The sequence below is a fragment of the Somniosus microcephalus genome, chromosome 1 (assembly GCF_052327205.1).
Source record: "Somniosus microcephalus isolate GS21.2 chromosome 1, FLI_Smic_1.0, whole genome shotgun sequence".
NCBI lineage: Eukaryota > Metazoa > Chordata > Chondrichthyes > Squaliformes > Somniosidae > Somniosus > Somniosus microcephalus.
In genome coordinates, this window is record NC_140987.1 from 218327883 (window position 1) to 218349200 (window position 21318).

At 45.6% G+C, this 21318-nt stretch overlaps 1 protein-coding gene across 5 annotated transcripts in view; it reads left to right on the plus strand.

Annotated features, from left to right (window-relative positions):
- The window catches only part of arhgef28a (Rho guanine nucleotide exchange factor (GEF) 28a), a 678106-nt gene that overhangs the window by 108071 nt on the left and 548717 nt on the right, over nucleotides 1-21318 (plus strand). For all 5 annotated transcript variants that reach the window (XM_085990347.1, XM_085990327.1, XM_085990336.1 and 2 more), the window contains 3 exons: nucleotides 951-1098; nucleotides 7145-7438; nucleotides 15315-15498. In XM_085990347.1, coding sequence (XP_085846473.1) covers nucleotides 951-1098; nucleotides 7145-7438; nucleotides 15315-15498 — 626 coding nt within the window. The remainder of the gene's footprint in view (nucleotides 1-950; nucleotides 1099-7144; nucleotides 7439-15314; nucleotides 15499-21318) is intronic.

Genomic DNA, 21318 nt, shown 5'->3' on the forward strand with positions numbered 1-21318 from the left:
CATCTACATGCACAATTTCTAGCCGAGGTCACTGGATGGCAATCAGGAGTGGGAACCTTGTCTGATATTTCTCGTCCTGGCTACGGATGCCAAGGTCAATTGTAAGACTACTGACTCATATCACCCATCTTTATCTTTAGGGGGAAAAAGCATTTTACAATATTCTAGCTTAAAACCTCCCCCTACTTGTATGGCACTACATTGATGGTCACGAGAGAGACTTCTGGAATTATCTCTTTTTTCTCCTTCCACTTTTCCTTCCCTTTTACACTATAACAATTTGACTTAATAATAGCTTATTTTCTGCACTCTTTTTGGTTACATCACCCCAAGGTGCAACAATTCCCTGACTGTGAAGGTAGAGAGGTGCCATGTTCCTAGTTTACTATCTCTGATGCGTGTGAGATATTCTCTCTCTCTCATTCCTCATTCCCCGAGTAAAGGTCTCAGATCAGGGCGGCACGGTGGCATAGTGGTTAGCACTGTTGCCTCACAGCGCCAGGGACCCGGGTTCGAATCCGGCCTCGGGTGACTGTCTGTGTGGAGTTTGCACATTCTCCCCGTGTTTGCGTGGGTTTCCTCCGGGTGCTCCGGTTTCCCCCCACAGTCCAAAGATGTGTGGGTTAGGTTGATTGGCTATGATAAATTGACCCTTAGTGTTAGGGGGATTAAATACGTGGGGTTACGGGGATAGGGTGGGATATGTGTTGGTGCAGGCTCGATGGGCCAAAATGGCCTCTATCTGCACTGTGGGGTTTCTGTGATTCTGTGATCTGTTTGATACTTTCCAAGCTTTATTCTCATGAAATAAGGGCACAACACCCATATCTTACTGCAGCACAGTATACATTTGATGATGTGTGTATGAGAATTAATTTTTGTTTTTATTCTAAACTGGTTTCCCATGTAGGTGTGCTAATGATTAGATGCTTTAATTTTTTTTTTTGCAGGGACAACAGTCTATGTTAGCAGCATTTGAAGAGATGTGCCTCTTACCTGAGGATACAGAATTCTACTTTGTGTATGAGGGTTCACGGCAGATGCATGTAACTGTGGCACAGAGACTTGATGCTAAGACACTGGAGTCAGTTATTCCAGGTAAGCGCACACAAACTGAATTGGATCATTTATTTAATGTGATGTAAAAATACATTTGAATACTTTGTTTAATATGCGATTTGTGTGAACCTGTAAATAGTGAATTAGATTTTGTCCCCTCGCATCCTGAAACAGATATTGAAAATACTTTCAGGATCTCTTCCACCAAACTTAGTCCATGTCATTTATTTAAGGAAATTGACAAGAGTGGGAATGTAGGCCGTGAAATTGGACCCGTTTGTGCCGGGTCCCGAGGCAGCCGCCATTTTGGGCAGGTTGGCAGCGCTGCCGTTGCCCGTGCTCATTGCAGATATGCAAATGAGGCAGACCGTGACGTCAATGAGTGCAATGCTGATTTGACCTGCCATTTTGGACATTGCCATTCCTTTTAACGCTCTCTCCAAATCAAGACCAGCTGAGCATGTGTTCAGCAGTAGGAAGGACCCCCCAAGCAGCGCTATTTAAAGGGATCATTAACAACTTGTAGCTGACTTGATTTTTATTTCAACTGGCTCTGCATAAATTTGTGCAACTGTTTGGAGCTTTCTACAGTTATTTAATGTTGGTGAAGTGTCAGGGAGTGTTGCTGCAAGTGGAGAACGTCTTGCTTCTGATTTAAAGGATTCTGCTCAGACCACTTGCTCCCAGTTATGGGGGCTCTAATTGCAGTCCCCCTTGCACTCGAGTATGACAGGGAGATGGAGCAGAGGCAGCAAAGAAGAGGACAAGATACTCGCAGAGGGTGGAGGAGGAGGGCAGGAGGGCTCTCAGCAGGAGGCCTTACCCACCTAGGGTCTTCCGAGAGCACTTCTCCTACCTGCACCTAAGGCAGTAGCAATGTATTCAGAGGCTGCGCTTCACCAAGGAGGTCATCACAGAAATTTGCCACCTCCTCCAACCAGACCTGCAGCCTCAGACGGTACTGCCAGTGACTCTCAAGGTTACCGTGGCCATCAATTTTTTTGCCACTTGATCCTTCCAGTCGGGAGCAGAAGACATAGCTAACATTTTCCAGTTCGCCGTTGTAGGGGGGTGGTGTGTGTGGTCAGCTTCACCTCTGACTCCTTTGAGCGGTTCGAATTGCACCCACTCCCTTTTGTTCTAGACTTTGGACTTATTTGGGGGTTGTAATAAAACTTGCAACAGACACCTGGGTTAGTCAAAAAGAATTCAGATCTTTATTTTGAGACAGGAAAATATACAATACAATAAAACTTACACTTTAAAAGGGTGGGGAACACACGGAATATGCGAGGGAGAATTACAATGTACAAAATCCCTTTCCCTCCCAATCCCACTACACTAGCTAGGCTGGAATCCAGAGGACCAGGAAATGCTCACCAAAAATGACTTTCTTGACAGCTGTAGAGGTTCGCGATTTCGGGGTTCTCTTTAGTTGTGGCGGTTGGGGCCTGCCGTACCTTGGACGTGGTAGAAGACTGCACCTGCGTTGGGTCTTCAGTTGGGTTTGGTCCGCTGATGCGGTTAGTCGCGCTGTTGGATCTATCGGGTAAGTACCCAATTTTCTTTGGTTAGGGTTAGTTTTAGAGTCTTTTGTGTCCAAATCTTATCCAGGGGTAAGTCAGACTAGCCTGTAGAGTGGAAACAAGTCTTTGGTTCATATGTTTTTCAGCGGTTGGTTCCTTGTTGGTCGCGGTGGCCCAATATTACCTGGTTGGTGGTAATATTGGCTGGTGTTGGTTTCTGTAAACCTTTGGTTGCTGCGATCTCTGTTTCTTCTTTCTTCCTTCGAGTCTCCGATGATGATCTCTCTTGAGCTGTACTGTGCTCTTGCTGGCCTTCTGATGAGCTGACTGACCGACTTGTGCTGTACTGTACTTGACTGTTGAACTGAAAAGGCAGGCCTCAATTATACTGATTTGGGGCCTGGCTTATCTGACCGCCAAATCTCTGTTTCCTTTGTTAAATTTGGCGGGCTCGTTATTTTTAATGTCTTTTAAAACTTTAACGAGCTTCGGGGATGGCCCATCTAAACTTAATGAGTTTATGGGATGGTTCATCTAGACTTAATTGGCCTTTAACTGGTTTCGGGATTGCCTTGAAACTAGTTTTTAAAAATGCAAAACGTTTGTCAATCTCTTTAATTGACTTTGGACTGTGGTTTGTTTATGGTGACCTGTAGGGCTAAATGTTCTTTCTTTTGTATGGCTGGGGACATGTCCTGTTTACTCGATACCTGGCTTGGCGGGAAAACAGACTTCATTGTCCTTATGTAAAACTGGGGTGGCCCTGGACATTGGAGACAGTCCAATATCCAAACCTCAGGGGCCCACCCCGCCTCTCCGTTGTTCCAGCCTTTTGCAAGTCTAAGCATGTCTTTTAAACCAGCCAAACTTCCTGGGATTTTTATTTTAAATCCCTTTTGCCCAATAACTCTGAAAACAGTCCAAAAAGGTCTCTTCCTTAAAATTAACTCTCTTACCCCATTTCCAGATTCCTTCTTCCCAAAATCATTTTAAAATGACTTTCCTTGAGTTCTGGGGTTGTGTAGAAATTTTCGAACCTTACACCGTCCATTGCTGCATCCGGGAGGTCACAGAGACTCTGTGCTCCAGGAGAAGGGACTACTTTGTCTTCTCCCTGAACAGAGAGAAGCAGGAGGAGCACGAATGTGGCTTTGCCAGGGTATCTGGCTTCCCCATGGTGCAGGGCGCCATTGACTGCACACACGTAGCTTTGTGGGCACTGTATACCAATCCTGAGATCTTCCGTAACTGCAAAGGCTACCACTCGCTTAATGTGCAGTTGTGCGACCACGCCCAGCGCATCATGATGATGAACGTCCGGTATCCTGACAGCAGTCATGATGTCTTCATCCTGCGCCAGTCTGGTGTGCCAGCAATTTTTCAGCCCGAGGGTGGCCGCTCAGAGATGAGGGCTATCCGCTCTGCACCTGTGGATAACTCTCCTCTGCAACCCCACCACTTGTGGCCAACAATCATATAATGACAGCCATGAGGAACTTCATCGAGCAGACCAGCGGAGTGCTCAAGCAACGGTTCCACTGTCTTGACTGCTCAGGAGGAGCCCTCCAGTACTTGGCTGAGTGGGTGTCCCATTTTGTGGCGATTTGCTGCATGCTCCACAAATTGGCCATCATGAAGTCGCAGCCCTTGCTACCGCGGATTCTGGAACCACCTCAGGAGGAGGAAGAGGATAAGGAAGGGAGGAGGCAAGCAGTAGATCCCCGTTCCGGGCTGTCTGTGAGTGCCACATCAGTGAATGAAACCCCAGATCCCCATTGCTCACCACTTCCCCTCTGTCACAGAACATCACAGTGTCCTCCTGGGTACAAAGCTGAAATGGGAGCCACCACAAAACAAACATTCCAAACATAATTTATAAATTTATCAAATCCAAATCAAAGTCAACTAAGCATCCTTGTGCATTCCCCTGGTGTCTGTCTTTCGTGTTCATTTTCCTACTCTAGTCCTCTTACGAAGTGCTCCCCTAGTGGCTGTAGCATGGCTGGTGGAAGGCTGCTGACTTTCAGTGGGAGAGACTACAGATGGCCTTGCAGGACACCCTCAAGCAGCTCTGGGCCTAGAAGGCCCGGCTGCAGACTGCACCACCTTGGCGTGGGCAGCAGCAGTCTGGGCTGGCTGGATGACGGGCAACAGTAAGGGCGCTGGCGGAGTGGCAGTGGTGGGAGTAGGAATGCTGTCATCCTGAGAGTGGACAACAGGTTCTTGCTCCACAGAGCCACTGCCACTCCCCCGGGGTGGTACCTCAGCATTCTTAGCCATCTGTTGGAGCACAGATTGCTGGACTGCTGGGAAACCCTGCAAGCCCCTTTTCACACTGGTAAACCCAGCCATGATGGCAGCAGTCTGAGCTTCCACTGCAGCACTGAGACGTTGGGTTGCTTCCACCTATGCTACAATGGAAGCTGCAACATCACCCACCACACCCAGCATCATGGTTGGGTCCACAAGATCTCTCATGGAGTTGTCAATCTTTATCCTGGAAATCATGGGCTCCAAGCTCTGCGCAAAATCCCGTGCAATGTTGGAGCCGGACTCCTCCTTGACGCTGCCATTGCAGATCTCACCTCTGTACTACCCTCAAGTCGTGCAGTGCCATTTTCTTAGCTGGTGCCTGGGAGTGTACGATCAAGCAATGGTGTCTCTTCTTCTCCATCACTCTCTTCCTCTACTTCTTCCTGCACAGGCTGGGCTGGTGGAATTTCTTGGGTATCTGAAAGGAGAAAGGCCCAAGGGTTGGGTTGTGGTGAGGGGAGGGGGGGAACCAAGATGTGCATGCTTACACCATTCAGCAGCTTGTAAGTGAGAAGAGATTGTGGGCTGAGGGGGAAGTGGGATGTGAGGATTAAGTTTGAGCATGCCATCATCAATGCTTTCAGCCTCGCCGATTGCCACAGCCTCAGTGACCCTCCAGTTATCTCCAGCACCGTCTCTTCCAACTGAGTCAGGTTCTACAACCGTGCTTGTCCTTTGCCTGTTTGCTCCTGCTGGTGTCGGTTGTGAGCTACATTGGCCTGCAAGAGAAAGGGAGGGATGTCAGTGAGTGTGGTGCAATGTGTTTGCGTGATGTGCCTGTCATGGTTGACTTGCTGGCATTGTGTGCAAGGTATGAGATGTGGGTGTGAGGCTTGCAACAGTGGTAAGTGTGAGGGTGAGGTGAATCTATGATTGTGAGGTATGTGTTGTGATTTATAGAGATTGTTGGTAGGTGAGTGATGGGGGTGTGGTGCATTGAGCAGTGTGTGAGGCTAGTGGTGCAGTTGGTGGGATATGGCATTTGAAGATGCATTCACTGACCTTGACTACTCATGTGAGGCTATTTAATTTCTTGCGGCACTGGATCTAGGTCCTGGGGGAATGACTGGTGGCACCGCTTCACCGATCTTCTCCCACTCCCTTTGAAAAGTGTGTTTGGAAGGCCTCCTGCCCCACTGCGTGTAGAGACCCTGTCTCCTCCTATAGATCCCCTTCACCAAGGGCTCCAGCCATGCATCGGAGAACCGAGGTGCCCTTTCTCTGCCCTGTTGAGACATTGCTAAGTTGCAGCTCCAGTCACAATCAGGTACTTCTCCCAAAGCACCTCCGCTTTAAGAAGTGCAGACAGCCTTTCACTCTGCAGGCAGTCTTTAAATAGAGAGCAGACTCCACACGATATTGGACCCCCTGTTGAGCGCTGAGCCAACCAGCAGCGCGTTTAGCGCTGGGCTCCGTGCTGCCATCATGTTAATGAGCAGGCAGCACGAATTTCACGTTCTACCTGTACTACTTTCAACAGGTGTAGGCAGATCGCGCATCACGATCCCCGCATCCATTTTTGGGCCTTTTTCCAATTTGACCACCCCCCTGCAGAGAGGTTTAGGTTAAGACAAAAAATGGTAACAATGGATCTGATTTAGATCCCCTAATGTTCCCACTATTTATAAATTATAACATCGAGGGAGAATACTTTTTGCTATATTATAAAACTGTAATATGAGACATATAAATGCAAGTTCTTCCTTTCTTCCTGCATTATATAGCGCATTTCCTGACCTCCGGACATCCCAAAGTGCTTTACAGTCAATTAATTACTTTCGACGTGTAATTACTAATGTAGGGAACGCGGTAGCCAATTTATGCAAAGCAAGTTCCCACAAACAACAATTAAATAAAAGACCAGATAATCTGTTTTAGTGATGTTGGTTGAGGGATAAATATTGGCCAGGACACCAGTGATAACTCCCCTACTCTTCAAATAATGCCATGGAATCTCTAACATCCATGTGTTGGGGCAGATAGAGCCTTGGTTTAACATTTCATGTGAAAAACTGCATCAACAACAGTGCAGCACTCCCTCAGTACTGCACTGGAGTGTCACCCTGGATTATGTGCTTAAATCTCTGGGGTGGGGCTTGAACCCACAACCTTCTGACTCAGAGGTAAGAGTGCTACCACTGAGCCAAGGCTGACACTTATTATAAATATATATTTAATACTGTATTATATATTTCGCACTGTATTTGTCATTTTGTGTTCATATTTACTCATGGGTTTTGTTGCAGGTCATGATACTTTGGAAGGTGTTACAGTTTCTGCCTACATGTACACAGAGAGAAATTCAATATCTATCCTTGGGTGCAGTAAGATCACCTACATTCAGGATGTAGCGTATGAACTAGCTCAGGCTCTGGTTGGGAATGTTGACACAACCACCTGCACTAGTCACCTGACTCTGCTTGAACAATTTGACCTAACTATAGAGGCTCTGCAGTCTTTAGATGAGAAGATGACAGCTGCCGTTGAACACTTGGAGTTACCACCATCTTGGAATCTCCTTGGAAAGTGGGCAGGACAAGGTAATTGTATATTTAATCTTTAGTTTGCATAATGTGATTCTACATACTTGACTAGGGAATGTTGTGTTTTTCAAATTATGCAGTTAATGGATAGAATTCCCAGATATTGTGACACCATTGCCTGGGCTAGTTTTATAGGTGCCTTTGCAAAGGATTCCATGAACTTTCATCTTTCATATTGACAAGAGACAGAAACAGAAACATAGAAACATAGAAGACAGGAGCAGGAGTAGGCCATTCGGCCCTTCGAGCCTGCTCCGCCATTCAATGAGATCATGGCTGATCATCCAAATTCAGTACCCTGTCCCTGCCTTCTCCCCATATCCCTTGATCCCTTTAGCCTCAAGAAACATATCCAACTCTTTCTTTAATATATTTAATGAACTGGTCTCCACCGCCCTCTGTGGCAGAGAATTCCACAGGTTCACCACTCTCTGGGTGAAGAAATTCCTCCTCATTTCAGTCCTAAATGGCTTACCCCTTAACTTTAGACTATGACCCCTGGTTCTGGACTCCCCGGCCATCAGAAACATCCTTCCTGCATCTAGCCTGTCCAGGCCTGACAGAATTTTATAGGTTTCGATGAGATCCCCTCTCAATCTTCTAAACTCCAGTGAGCATAAGCCCAATCGACACAATCTCTCCTCATACGTCATTCCTGCCATCCCAGGTATCAGCCTGGTGAATCTTCGCTGCACTCCTTCCATGGCAAGAACGTCCTTCCTCAGGTAAGGCAACCAAAACTGCACACAATACTCAAGGTGCGGTCTCACCAAGGCCCTGTACAACTGTAGCAAGACATCCTTGTTCCTGTACTCGAACCCTCTTGCTACGAAGGCCAACATACCATTTGCCTTCTTAACCGCCTGCTGCACCTTGTTCTAGACACATTATGCTATTTGTAACTGATAATGGACTCTATTTTGTAACACCACTTATTATGCGATTTGGTGTGGAGCACAGCATAAGGAGAAAGATTATCCAATTCATTTCATATTTTTTCCTTGTCAGAACACTTAAGTATTTGTTGTAGAGGAATATATCCTAATGCTGCTTGTGTGTCCATGTAAGTTGGGGTGGGAAGGTATGTTCACAGCAGGTGTGACTCTAACAATGCTTTTTGCATAAGGATCTTGATTAAAATGAGTAAACATGGTACAGAGCACTTGTATGTTTTGAATATCAAGATGCAAGCTGCCCTATGTAGGTGCTTCTATCAGGCAAATGTCCATCATACAACTAATGAGGAACCTCTGACTTATGGAGCAACACCTGCTGGAAGGCATTACCTTGAACAAGAGTTTCTTTATCAAAAGCTTGGTATCTATCATGGTTGAGTTGTAGAGAAGCAAGAAACTTGATTCATTGTTCAACAAGGTATGGCATGCACCCATGCTGTGATAAGGTGAATGGTGGAAATGTATATTTTTAATGGTGGGTTGTGCTTCCCACCCTCTTGTGTGAGGAGCTATTGGTATTTGCTACCTGCTTTGCCTAATGACCAATAATGGGTGACTATCCTTCTCAGGGATGGTGAAGAAGGGGCTAGGCTTGAGGATTCAGGTGGCTTCGAGATGAAATGCCTGGGATGGAATTTCAGAACTAGATCAACATGCCGTACTATCTCCAGTAATCCAATACCAGGGAGGTTGGCAGTACTCTTGGATACAGCTGATGACTGGCCAACCAGCTTGTCTCATTTAATAGAATCTGGATGTGTCATTGGGCATTGAGATTCATCCCACTTTGTTCCATATAATTCTGCAAAGCAACGTCTTAACAGGTAGGATGGTCCTGGCTGGACAAGCAGCAGAAAGCTTACTAGTGCTGGTAGGCAATGCAGTTTTAGCTGGTTGAACTCTAGCAGTATCCCTGTACACACTTGAGGGTCTCTAAGCTTTTGCCTAAATTCTCTGTACTTCAGTAATTGGGATGTGTTCTTCTGGAAAGAGTGTGGACTAAATTTCAAGCAAATGATATTCTATCTGTATGAATTTCTCAGTAGTTTCAAAATAAGCCAGGGAAATTGCTGTCTTTGTACTGTACTTTTGGTATTGGTGTTGTGCTGTAATTTTTGGCTCATGACCTTAAATGTGATTAAAAATGGGATTTTGCACGTGGCTTCTTTGTTTTGTTTATCTTGTCTTTGGTTCTTGATTTAAAATAGATTTTAAAAATACCACAGTCAAAATGGAGGCTACATATTCAGTTAAAAGTCAGCCTGTTAGGCTCAGAGATTAGGGGAGGTCATTTTCAAGTTTGCTGCCTGGACAGTAACCTAGTGGAGTGGATTGTCCACCCTTTTATAGAACCCGCTTGATTTTCATTCCGTTGATTTCAGTGGAACAAAAATTGGGTGGGTGGACCAGGTTACTGCCCAGGTGGTAAAGTTGAAAATTACCTGTGAGTTATCTATAAGAGAACCGTTGAAGGTGACAAAGTATGTTGATATGCTAATATTTTGATTGCACAATGCCTACCAGAAATGTTCCTATTTCATACAAGTCACTCAGAAAACAACTTGTTGCTTTCTTGGATAGTTTTGTAACTTCAAGTCTGACTGTGATGGACTGCTGAGAATTATTTGAAAGGAAATTGTTCTTTGGACAAAAGGGAAATCCTGGGCATAAATGTTACAGATTTGCCAACTTATACTAAGTTTGGTTTTGTGAAGTGCAGAGATGAGTTGGGATGTGGTTGTAAGTGTGGAATTCCTACAGCCTATCCAGTAGCAGTAAAAAGATTTATTCTTCCTGGGCCAGTGCTAATCAAGCATCTTGTATAAGGTTAAGCTTCTGATTTTAAGGACTGTGATCTAGACTTAAGAGAGCCATCTTTTTGTGGTGTGAATGAGAATAAGTATTGGAAAGTAGCCTGAATCATACTGAAGACTACCTGAAATAAGTTTTTTTTCATTGCTTTGGCTTTGCACCAGCAACAGTGTAAATACCTTTAGTGTAATTGCTTTAAAAAAATGAAACTAAGGCAATTTTATGGCAATTCCAGTTGTATGATTTAATCCATTCAGATATTTCCATCACTAACTAGTTAGAAGATGATCAGTAAAGCATTGTGGTCATGAGCAGAGCTCTGCGCAGAAATCTGAGCAGGTAGTGTAACTGTATCTCCCCATTGCTCAGATGTCCCGCATACTGTGGGCACAGTGTAATATCTTTAGAAGCCCATCTATCACCACAGGTGTTTTTAGGCTGCAGTGGAGTTCATACCAGACTATGCCAGGTAAGGTCAAAAATTGCATTTATCCTTTTACAGGAAACTTCGCGATATCCGGCACCGACAGGACCGGCGTGATGCCGATCTATGAAAACTTCCGGACAGACCAGCGCTAATATGGAGGATATGGAGGTTTTCATCTCCGTATCTGACAACAAACACTGTTGCTTAGCAACAGCTTGTAAACAGTCGGCCCATACCTTGGAAGCGTCTCTGGAGCTTAGCAACAGCTTCAGAGAGGCTTTCCAGAGACTGACTGTTTAAAAAAATGCTAGGAGAAGAAAAAAAAAGAAGAAAAACCTAACAAAACGGCTGCTGATTTCTGCCGTTAGATCGAGGTTTCTGGACATACAACTTCCGGATAAACCAAAGTTTCCTGTAATGCCAACGATGACTATTGTGTTGTATGGCATTTTTGCATTTTTTTTCTAAGCTGAGCGTCAATTGTAGAAGAAAACTTTTAAATAGTATTTTGAAATCGTTTCACCTGGCCAAAGGCAGTAAGAGAAACAGAAATGTCTGTTGCATTTTTCAGTACTGTAATGTATTCAAATGTGTTGATCCATTCAGGTGATTTGGGATACTGCAGCAAAGTAATAAGTACAGGCAGTGAGACAATTTTTGTAGTGGTTTAATTAGTGTACATTAATAATTATACAGAAATCATTTGTCTCCTATGTCATAACATTGTCCCATGCAATGACTATTTGGGTTTTGTGCAGAACGATTGGATAATTCCTTTATTGTAATTCCTTTATTGTTTATATCTAATTGTACAGTAAAATTAGTGCTGATTGCTGGCATCGCCAAGCTAGTTGTTTTTTTAAATTTCACATTTAGTTGGCATAATTAGTGAAAGGTTTTCAGTGTTATGGCCATTCATGTGTAATTGCATTCAAAGATATAATTAATGTATGAATAAACACTTGAGCCCAGATTTTGCTAACTCTACTGCACAAAGATAAGGTGGGATTATGTGGAAATGGATGGAAGTTCTGTATCCCTCTCGCCTGCCCCACGAGTGTGCTGAGATTATGTCCCAGTGCATTTTCTGGTAGGCGGGATCAGTGGTTGTAGAAATGCCCATCTCAAATAGACAGGCACTTCATTCTACTATTAATTTGGGATTGAGAGTTCTGCCCATCGTTTTCTACTGTGCAGGATGCCTGATTTAAGAATGTCCATATGAAATGAACATCCAGAATTGCTGAGTACCAGCAAGTGGTCTGAAGGTCTTAGACTGGACACAGTAATAGAAAAGCAAGTGCATTTTAGCCATTTCCTTTATTTTCTTCTGTTGAAATTTGGGTTCTCATGAGCAATTGTGCCAGCTATGGTAAATAATTTTTCACCCCCGCACCATTACTAGCACTAAGGGTTTGGAAGAGGAGGAGGACCTATGGAAGGATGCCACCTCATACAGCTTCATGCAGCATGAAAGATCGTCTAGGTTGTTGAGGTTGTTGTCATCATGAGTGGTGGTATAGAGATGGCATTACATGTTTCACTATACAGTTAAAATGCCTGTTCCTTCAGCATTAATATGTATACCATTGTACACAAATCAGTCCTGATTAGATATTTTATATTCCACCAAATACGTTGCTTGTTATCCTTTTTGGGTTGATGGCTTCAGTGATTTATTCTAGTGCCTACACTTATGTCTAGTTGATATTTGATGTGTTTTGTGTCCCCACTGGAGTGGAGCTAATTTACAGAACAAACTGGAAACTGTTCAACCTCCGTCGCCTCCAGCCCAGATCCAAAGTTGTCCCATCCTCCATCGTCGAATTACAGTACGCAGACGACGCTTGCGTCTGCGCTCACTCGGAGGTCGAACTCCAAACCATCGTCAACACCTTCACCGAAGCATACAAGAGCATGGGTCTTACACTAAACATCCGTAAGACAAAGGTCCTCTACCAACCTGCCCCCGCCACACAGTACTGCCCCCCGATTATCAAAATCCATGACGAGGCCTTGGACAATGTGGACCACTTTCCATACCTCGGGAGCCTACTGTCAACAAGGGCAGACGTCGACGACGAAGTCCAACACCGCCTTCAGTGTGCCAGTGCAGCCTTCGGTCGCCTGAGGAAGAGTGTTTGAAGACCAGGACCTCAAACCCGGCCCTAAGCTGATGGTCTACAGAGCAGCAGTGATACCTGCCCTGCTGTATGCCTCAGAGACATGGACCATGTACAGCAGGCACCTCAAAGCACTGGAGCGGTACCACCAACGCTGCCTCCACAAGATCCTGCAAATCCATTGACAGGATAGGCGCACTAACGTCGGTGTTCTTGCTCAGGCCAACATCCCCAGCATTGAAGCTTTGACCACGCTCAATCAGCTCCGATGGACGGGTCACATTGTCCACATGCCCGATACGAGACTCCCAAAACAAGCGCCCTACTCGGAGCTCCGGCACGGCAAGAGAGCCTCAGGTGGGCAGAAGAAACGCTTCAAGGACACCCTCAAAGCCTCCTTGAAAAAGTGTAACATCCCCATCGACACCTGGGAATCCCTTGCCCAAGACCGCACAAAGTGGAGGAGAAGCATCCGGGAAGGTGCCGAACACCTCGAGTCTCTTCGCCGGGAGCAAGCCGAAGCCAAGCGCAAACAGCGGAAGCAACACACGTCAACCCACCCACCTGCCCCTTCAACCACCGCCTGCCCCACCTGTGACAGAGACTGTAGGTCCCGCATTGGATTCATCAGTCACCTGCGAACTCACTTTTAATGTGGAAGCAAGACATCCTCGGTTCTGAGGAACTGCCTAAGAAGGAAGAAGATTTGACCTATTTTGTGGGCCCTTTCCCAACCAATGACTATGATCTTGAAATTACACCTTGGGATATTAGTGTATGAATGCTTAGCACATTCCTATAAAATTTCTTCCTCTGTTATTTTAATGGCAGCAGCAGCCCATTTAAAATTAAAAATCTCAAGCTCACATGTGGAGATCCCGTAGATGCTGCTGCAGCCCAAAGCATTTAGTGGCTGATTGCTTTGCATCCAGGGTGCAAATATTTCCTGAGCATATAGCAGAGAAAAAAGGGGCAGAGACCCTTGCATCTGTTCTCCGCCCAGTTTGCACTTCCTGCGCATTTCCGGGTATTTTGGAGGTGGAGAGCTTCATCTGGAACAGGCAGAAGCATTGAAATTGTACGATAATAAGGATTTTTTTTTCCAATGCACTTCCTGCCTTATTTTCTTGGGTTGCCACCAGCTTGACCATTAAAGTGGGCCTTTGTGGTTGTTCCCAGTCCACTCAATTTGGAAGACCTAATAATAGACTGCCAGCAACCTCCTCCCACGCCAAACAGATGAGCTTTTCTTTTTCCATTGCCAGGTAAGGGATAATCCGGGCGGGAGGCCTTCCAGCTGGCCGCCATTACCGCTGCTGCAGACATCTCAGTCCACTTTCCATCTCCTTGTTTCTTTGCGCCGCAGAAGTGAAAATCTGTCGTTATTCTGGAAGAAAGCATGTTTAACTCAAGCAAGGGTAATGGAAGGCTCTCCAGTACCTTGAACAAGCAAGCGTATGAATGCCATCTACGGACATATTATTATTACTATTACATATATTACTGTATTGTTTAGTGCTCACCAAGATTCTGATAGTAAAAGGAAAAATTGTAAATGCTGGAAGTCTGAAGTAAAAACAGAAAATGTTGAGAATACACATTAGGTCAGTCAGCATCTGTAAAAGGAAAAGAAAGGTTATGATATTTCAGGTGTGCTTAACTCTTAGCCTTTAGTCTGATGAAGGGTACACATCTAGAATGTTATAATCTGTCTCTTGTCTTTTTCTCTTGAGGATTTTCACTCTGAAGATGTTTAAAATTGCTGCCATTTCCCTTGTTGATATTTCTTTAATATAAGGGTAAAAATTCTGATTAGGCAGCTGCACTGTTGGAAGTGTGGCCAAATGAGCCAGCCAATATGCTGTGGCGATAACCTCATCTTACATTCTGGGGTCTTGGACATTTGCATGAAAGGGGCAGATGCCCAGGCCATTAAAAGTGCTCTGCAGTCATCCGCCCTACAGGGGCATTGAAATTTCAGGCTGGTCTGGTCAAAGATAAGAATTTAACTTCTGACTTGTTCGTTTGTTGATTTGGTGTTTCTTAAAGTTGGGAAATAGCACTGTGGACCCCACTTATCACACTCGTACAGCAAGTATGCTTGCATCATGCAGGTGTAGTTTCCATTGCTGTACAATGAGCGGGATTTCCAGAGGAGACTGTCATCCCATCAGCCCTGACTTTAACTGACGTCACCATGGAAGGGAATTTCACAAAGGAACTTCTACTCAGATTGTGCCATTTTCATGACTGAAATGGGTTGGAATTTCTAGGCTATAAGCATCTATAGATAGATAAATAGATACGAATAACATTTAAAACTGAGCTTTAATTTGAACTGATAACTGCTTTGGAAGTTTATCAGAATGAAGTCAGAAAGTGAGAGATTGCAGCTGCCAGGCACTGTGATTTAATATAATTCATCTCCTGTGTTTTCGTCAATCCCGATGCTGAAGAATGGCAATAGGCAAAAAGGCAAATGCTTAAAAAAAAAAAAACTTCCAAACAAGTGAAATATCTCTTTACCCTGATTTCCTTTTCTCTTTTGTTTCCAGAGGTAATCCACAGGGAAACCCTGCTACACGTATCAGTGAGATTAGGTCTTTATAAATTCTCTCAGTTTCTGCTGTGTAAGCCTGGTGGTATCCAAGCTGTTATGGTGCCCAATGAGGAAGGAGTGACGCCTGTCGACTTGGCATTGCAGAATGGGATGCAGTGTCTTGCTGAATTTTTCAAAGAGTAAGTACCTGATGCAAGGTGAAGTAGTCTTGTTTTCCATTTCGAATGCTACAGGATTTATTTTTAGGTTCATGGTTACAAATCTGTTTCGGTTCTGATAAATTTCCAAATAAGAGTATAATGCCTTTAATATAGAATGAAGTGGGAGTGCAAGGGTTGGTGTAGAATTGTAAATTATTTTGCATGAGTGGAAAAATGTAGAATTCAGTATATGGATATGCATGATGATTATAGGAAATGTATTAACTTCAGTGATACGTTTTACATACGTATTCGGGAAGTATTTATAGTTTTGAGCACATTTTTGTCATAACTTATGCCCATTAGGTTAAATGGAGAAAAAAGTGCTGAATGACACCAGTAACAGTTCCCACAGCAAAACAGGTGGTAACGAGGGAGAAAAAAGTACATTAACACTACTTTTGTATCACACTGAGGAGTGCAGTATTGGTTCTGTTTTCATGAGGGTGAAAGTGGGAAGCTTTGTTTCACTATCTGCTCGCATTGCTGTGAAGTTTCGGAAGACAAAGGGCTAGAAATTCATCTACTTAACGCCACTCTGTAGCGCCATGAAGTGGCGATAAAATGGCGGCTGCCACTCTTTCGCCCAGCTGGTGGTGGTTCCTGCGACGGCCGCCATATTCCTCTCTCCCTTTGAACTGCCGGTAACTGGCAACGCCCTGGGAAAAAAATGGCGGTGTGGTGATGTCACTCGGTGTGCAACGCCGACTTAACCTGGCGTGCAATCAGGCTGACAGTGGCGATATCTGCAGCTCTTAAAGGGACACACATATCATTCAGGTAAGTTTGAATTTAAGGGTTTGGACTTTTATTTTATTGAAGTGGTATGCTGCAATAGATGTGAATAGTTTTTTTTAAGTGTTGGTGTGTGCTGCTGGATGCTTGCAAGGGCTCGGATGGTAAATGAAGGCCTTTGAGATGACAGAACATGCTGCGAATACTCAGCAGGTCAGGCAACATCTGTGGAGAAAAAAAACACAGTTCGTGTCTCAGGTCGACATGCTACCTGACCAACTGAGTATTTCCAGCATTTTATTCTGTCATTTCATATTTACAGCATCCACTTGCAGTGGGAAGAGGAAGACGCAAAAGAGGAGGAAGCCGAAGAGGAGGAATCCGATGGAAGGATGCAGACTGCCCCTTTGTGGCCAGGATATCCGGGATGGAATCAACTGCCTGCAGTCCCACTGGCTGGGTGGGCTGCATTTCTTGGGTGTGTGAAATGAGGAAGGAGCAAGGGTGGAGTTGTGCTGATGGGATGGCAGGAAAGCAAGAGGTGCATGCCAGAAGGAGAATAACGTACGAAGATACCCGCATCTTGTATCCTTTCAGCCCCACCGCTGGCCAAGGGCTCAACCATGCCCCTGCCAAGAATGGCCTGCACCGTCTCCTCCAAGGGGGGTGAGGTGAGGCTAGGAATGGGAGATGCGCCTCGTCATTGGCGCAGATTGTTGGTAGGTGAGTAATTGGGGGTTGTGCATTGAGCAGTGTGTGAGGCTGGTGGTGCAGTTGGTAGGAGATTGCTTTTGCAGATGCATTCACTGACCTTGACCAGTGGTCTGAGGTCATGAAGCTTTTTTGGGCACTGGAGGCAGGTGGTGGGGCGACACTGCTGGCAGTGATGGCCTTAGTGATGTACTCCCACATTGTTCTTTCTGGAGGGCCTACTGGCCCCTGTGGCTAGAGGGCCGCTCTTGCAGTGTTGATCCCCTGCACAAAGCTGGAGTGCTGCGTATGAGACCCTTGGCGCCCCTTCCCTGGTTTGCTGAACCATTTGTGTTAGTGCTGAGGCAGTTTTCCCATTTGTTGAGATTAGGAAGGTAATTCAGCTTTAACAGCTGAATATTCACATTTGGAACTTCTTTTAAATACTGACTATTTCTTAAAAGGCAGAAAGGGCTGAAAAATGTATTGATTCACTGCACTTTATTTTGTATTGCTTCAGTGTGCATGGCCCCTTTAATTCTCAGACCTCTTCATTACCCACAATTCCCTGCGAGCTCCACAGCTTTGCTCACACAGGCTGTGGGAAGCTGCAATGCCAGACTTGAACAGAAACTTGGGCCCGATCCCTCCAGCAACGCCACCAGGACGGCGTTGCATGGAAGGTCAGCACTGCGCCACCTATCTCCATGCATTCCCAGACCAATTTCACTTGGTTAGCGTTGCGGCCATTTCCAGCGGCCACTAACTGCAGTGCCAACTTTGCTGGCAAACACACATTTTTCCCCCATAGCTCCATATATGTACTCTCTCATCGGTACAAAAACACACCCATGGGGCACTGCTCATCCATTCCTCCCTTTCTCCCAGTGTCGTATAAAGATGCCATAGTTGGTACAATAGAAATATCAGTTCTCTTGCAGGAACTATGGAATTAAAGAAGTGAGTTACTATGGCATATGGGCTTCAGGACTTCAGGACAAGCTCAGGGTGGTAGAGGCAAGGAAAAACTCGTACCTCTGATTCAGAGGATGAGATGTGTTATGCTTCAGAAACCGTATTTTGTATACTTTAATGATCTATAAACCTACAATGTTTTTTTTTTTAAAAAGCAGAAAATCAGTTCCCTTCCACAGACTGGGTGGTGGGTGGATGACAGTATGGTCCTTTCAGTTGGGACCTGGCTTCTAAACTAGCCAAGGTTAATTGAACTAATTTCTTCAGTCTGAGAGTTAAATGAAACTATGGGGCAGTCGGAACCTGAATTTAGGTACAGCAAAAAAACTCGCAAGTGACTCGGAACAAATTTGTACTTTCACAGATTACGAAGATGGCACTCTTGCAAAGTTACTTTTGTAAAGCAGATTGTGGAACAATAGGTAGGGAGATTTGCATTGCACCTGGTCTTGTGCTATCTGGGGTGCAAAAGTAGAACGTTTCTAAATTTTTCAATAGGAACATTCCTCAATTTTAAGAAAAAGTTACAATACACCAAATGGATTTTTTAAAATTCGTTTTTTATGGGATGTGGGCGTCGCTGGCAAGGCCAGCATTTATTGCCCATCCCTAATTGCCCTTGAGAAGGTGGTGGTGAGCTGCCTCCTTGAACCGCTGCAGTCTGTGTGGTGAAGGTACTCCCACAGTGCTGTTAGATAGGGAGTTCCAGGATTTTGACCCAGCGACGATGAAGGATCGGCGATATACTTCCAAGTCAGGATGGTGTGTGACTTGGAGGGGAACTTGGAGGTGGTGGTGTTCCCATGTGCCTGCTGCCCTTGTCATTCTAGGTGGAAGAGGTCGCGGGTTTGGGAGGTGCTGCTGAAGAAGCCTTGGCGAGTTGCTGCAGTGCATCTTGTAGATGGGACACACTGCAGACACGGTACGCCGGCGGTGGAGGGAGTGAAAGTTTAAGGTGGTGGATGGGGTGCCAATCAGCAGGCTGCTTTGTCCTGGATGGTGTCGAGCATCTTGAGTGTTATTGGAGCTGCACTCATCCAGGCAAGTGGAGAGTATTCCATCACACTCCTTACTTGTGCCTTGTAGATGGTCGAAAGGCTTTGGGGAGTCAGGAGGTGAGACACTCGCCGCAGAATACCCAGCCTCTGACCTGCTCTTTTTGCCACAGTATTTATGTGGCTGGTCCAGTTAAGTTTCTGGTCAATGGTGACCCCCAGGATGTTGATGGTGGGGGATTCGACGATGGTAATGCCATTGAATGTCAAGGGGCAGTGGTTAGACTCTCGCTTGTTGGAGATAGTCATTGCCTGGCACTTCTGTGGCGCGAATGTTACCTGCCACTTATCAGCCCAAGCCTGAACATCGTCCAGGTCTTGTTGCATGTGGGCATGGACTGCTTCATTATCTGAGGAGTTGTGAATGGCACTGAACACTGTGCAGTCATCAGCGAACATCCCCATTTCTGACCTTATGTTGGAGGAAAGGTCAATGATGAAGCAGCTGAAGATGGTTGGGCCTAGGACACTGACTTGAGGAACTCCTGCAGCGATGTCCTGGGGCTGTGATGATTGACCTTCAATCACCACAACCATCTTCCTTTGTGTTGGGTATGACTCCAGCCAGTGGAGAGTTTTCCCCTCGATTCCCATTGACTTCAGTTTTACTAGGGCTCCTTCATGCCACACTTGGTCAAATGCTGCCTTGATGTCGTCATGGTGTGGAGGTGCCGAAGTTGGACTGGGGTGGACAAATGTAAGAAGTCACACAACACCAGGTTATAGTCCAACAGCTTTATTTGAAATCACAAGCTTTCGGAGCGCTGCTCCTTTGTCAGGTGAAGTGGAGAAATGCATAAAGACACAGCTTATATAGTCAGAGAATAATGTCAGATGTTTACAGGTAATCTTTCCAACTACCATTTATCGCACCTCGGCAGAGAGATAATCACAGCAATCAAAGGTGTGAATGGTGTCCAAACAGGTCAGTCAGGAAAACATTACATCAAAGAACATGCAGATGCTGGGGTCTGTATGAAAAACAAAAAAACAGACAAAAAACATTTTTTTTGCTGGAAATCACAGCAGGTCCGGCCGCATCTGTGTAGAGACGGACACCGTGCAACAATCACCAGGCAGGAGTGTTCCCTCCCAGTCGGGGAACACTTCAGCAGTCAAGGACATTCAGCCTCCGATCTTCGGGTAAGCATTCTCCAAGGCAGCCTTCGAGACACACGACAACGCAAAATCGTCGAGCAGAAACTGATAGCCAAGTTCCGCACCCATGAGGACGGCCTCAACCGAGATCTTGGGTTCATGTCACGCTACATGTAACCCCACCTGACGCAGGGTCATCCAGACTCAAGTCGACATTGGCTTGTTCTCTCTACACAGATGCGGCCGGACCTGCTGTGATTTCCAGCAAAGAAAATGTTTTTTGTCTTTTTTTGTTTTTGCACTCATGTGCTGGGCTCCACCATCATTGAGGATGTGGATATTCATGGAGCCTCCTCCTCCTGTTAGTTGTTTAATGGTCCACCACCATTCACGACTGGTTGTGGCAGGACTGCAGAGCTTTGATCTGATCCTTTGATTGTGGGATCGCTTAGCCCTGTCTATAGCATGCTGCTTCCACCTTGTAGCATGCATGTAGTCCTGTGTTGCAGCTTTCCCAGGTTGGTACCTCATTTTTAGTTACGCTTGGTGCTGCTCCTGGCATGTTCTTCTACATTCCTTATTGAACCCGGGTTGGTCCCCTGGCTTGATGGTAGAGTGAGGGATATGCTGGGCCATGAGGTTACAGATTGTGGTGGAATACAATTCTGCTGCTGATGATGACCCACAGCGCCTCATGGATGCCCAGTTTTGAGCTGCTGGATCTGTTCTGAATCTATCCCATTTAGCACAGTGGTAGTGCCACACAATACGGTGGAGGGTGTCCTTAGTGTGAAGACGGGACTTAGTCTCCACAATGACTGTGCGGTGGTCACTGCTACCAATACTCTCATAGACAGATGCATCTGCGACCGGTAGATTGGTGAGGACGAGGTCAAGTAGATTTTTCTTCATGTTGGTTCTCTCACCACCTGTCTCGGGCCTAGACTGGCAGCTATGTCCTTGAGGACTCGACCAGCTCGGTCAGTAGTGTTGCTACCGAGCCACTCTTGGTAATGGACATTGAAGCCCCCCACCCAGAGTACATTCTGTGCCCTTGCTACTCTCCGTGCTTCTTCCAACTGGTGTTCAACATGGAAGAGTACTGATTCATCAGCTGAGGGAGGGCGTTAGGTAGTAATCAGCATGAGGTTTCCTTGCCCATGCTTGACTTGAAGCCATGAGAATTCATGGGGTCCGGAGTCAATGTTGAGGACTCCCAGGGCCACTCCTTCCCGACTGTATACCA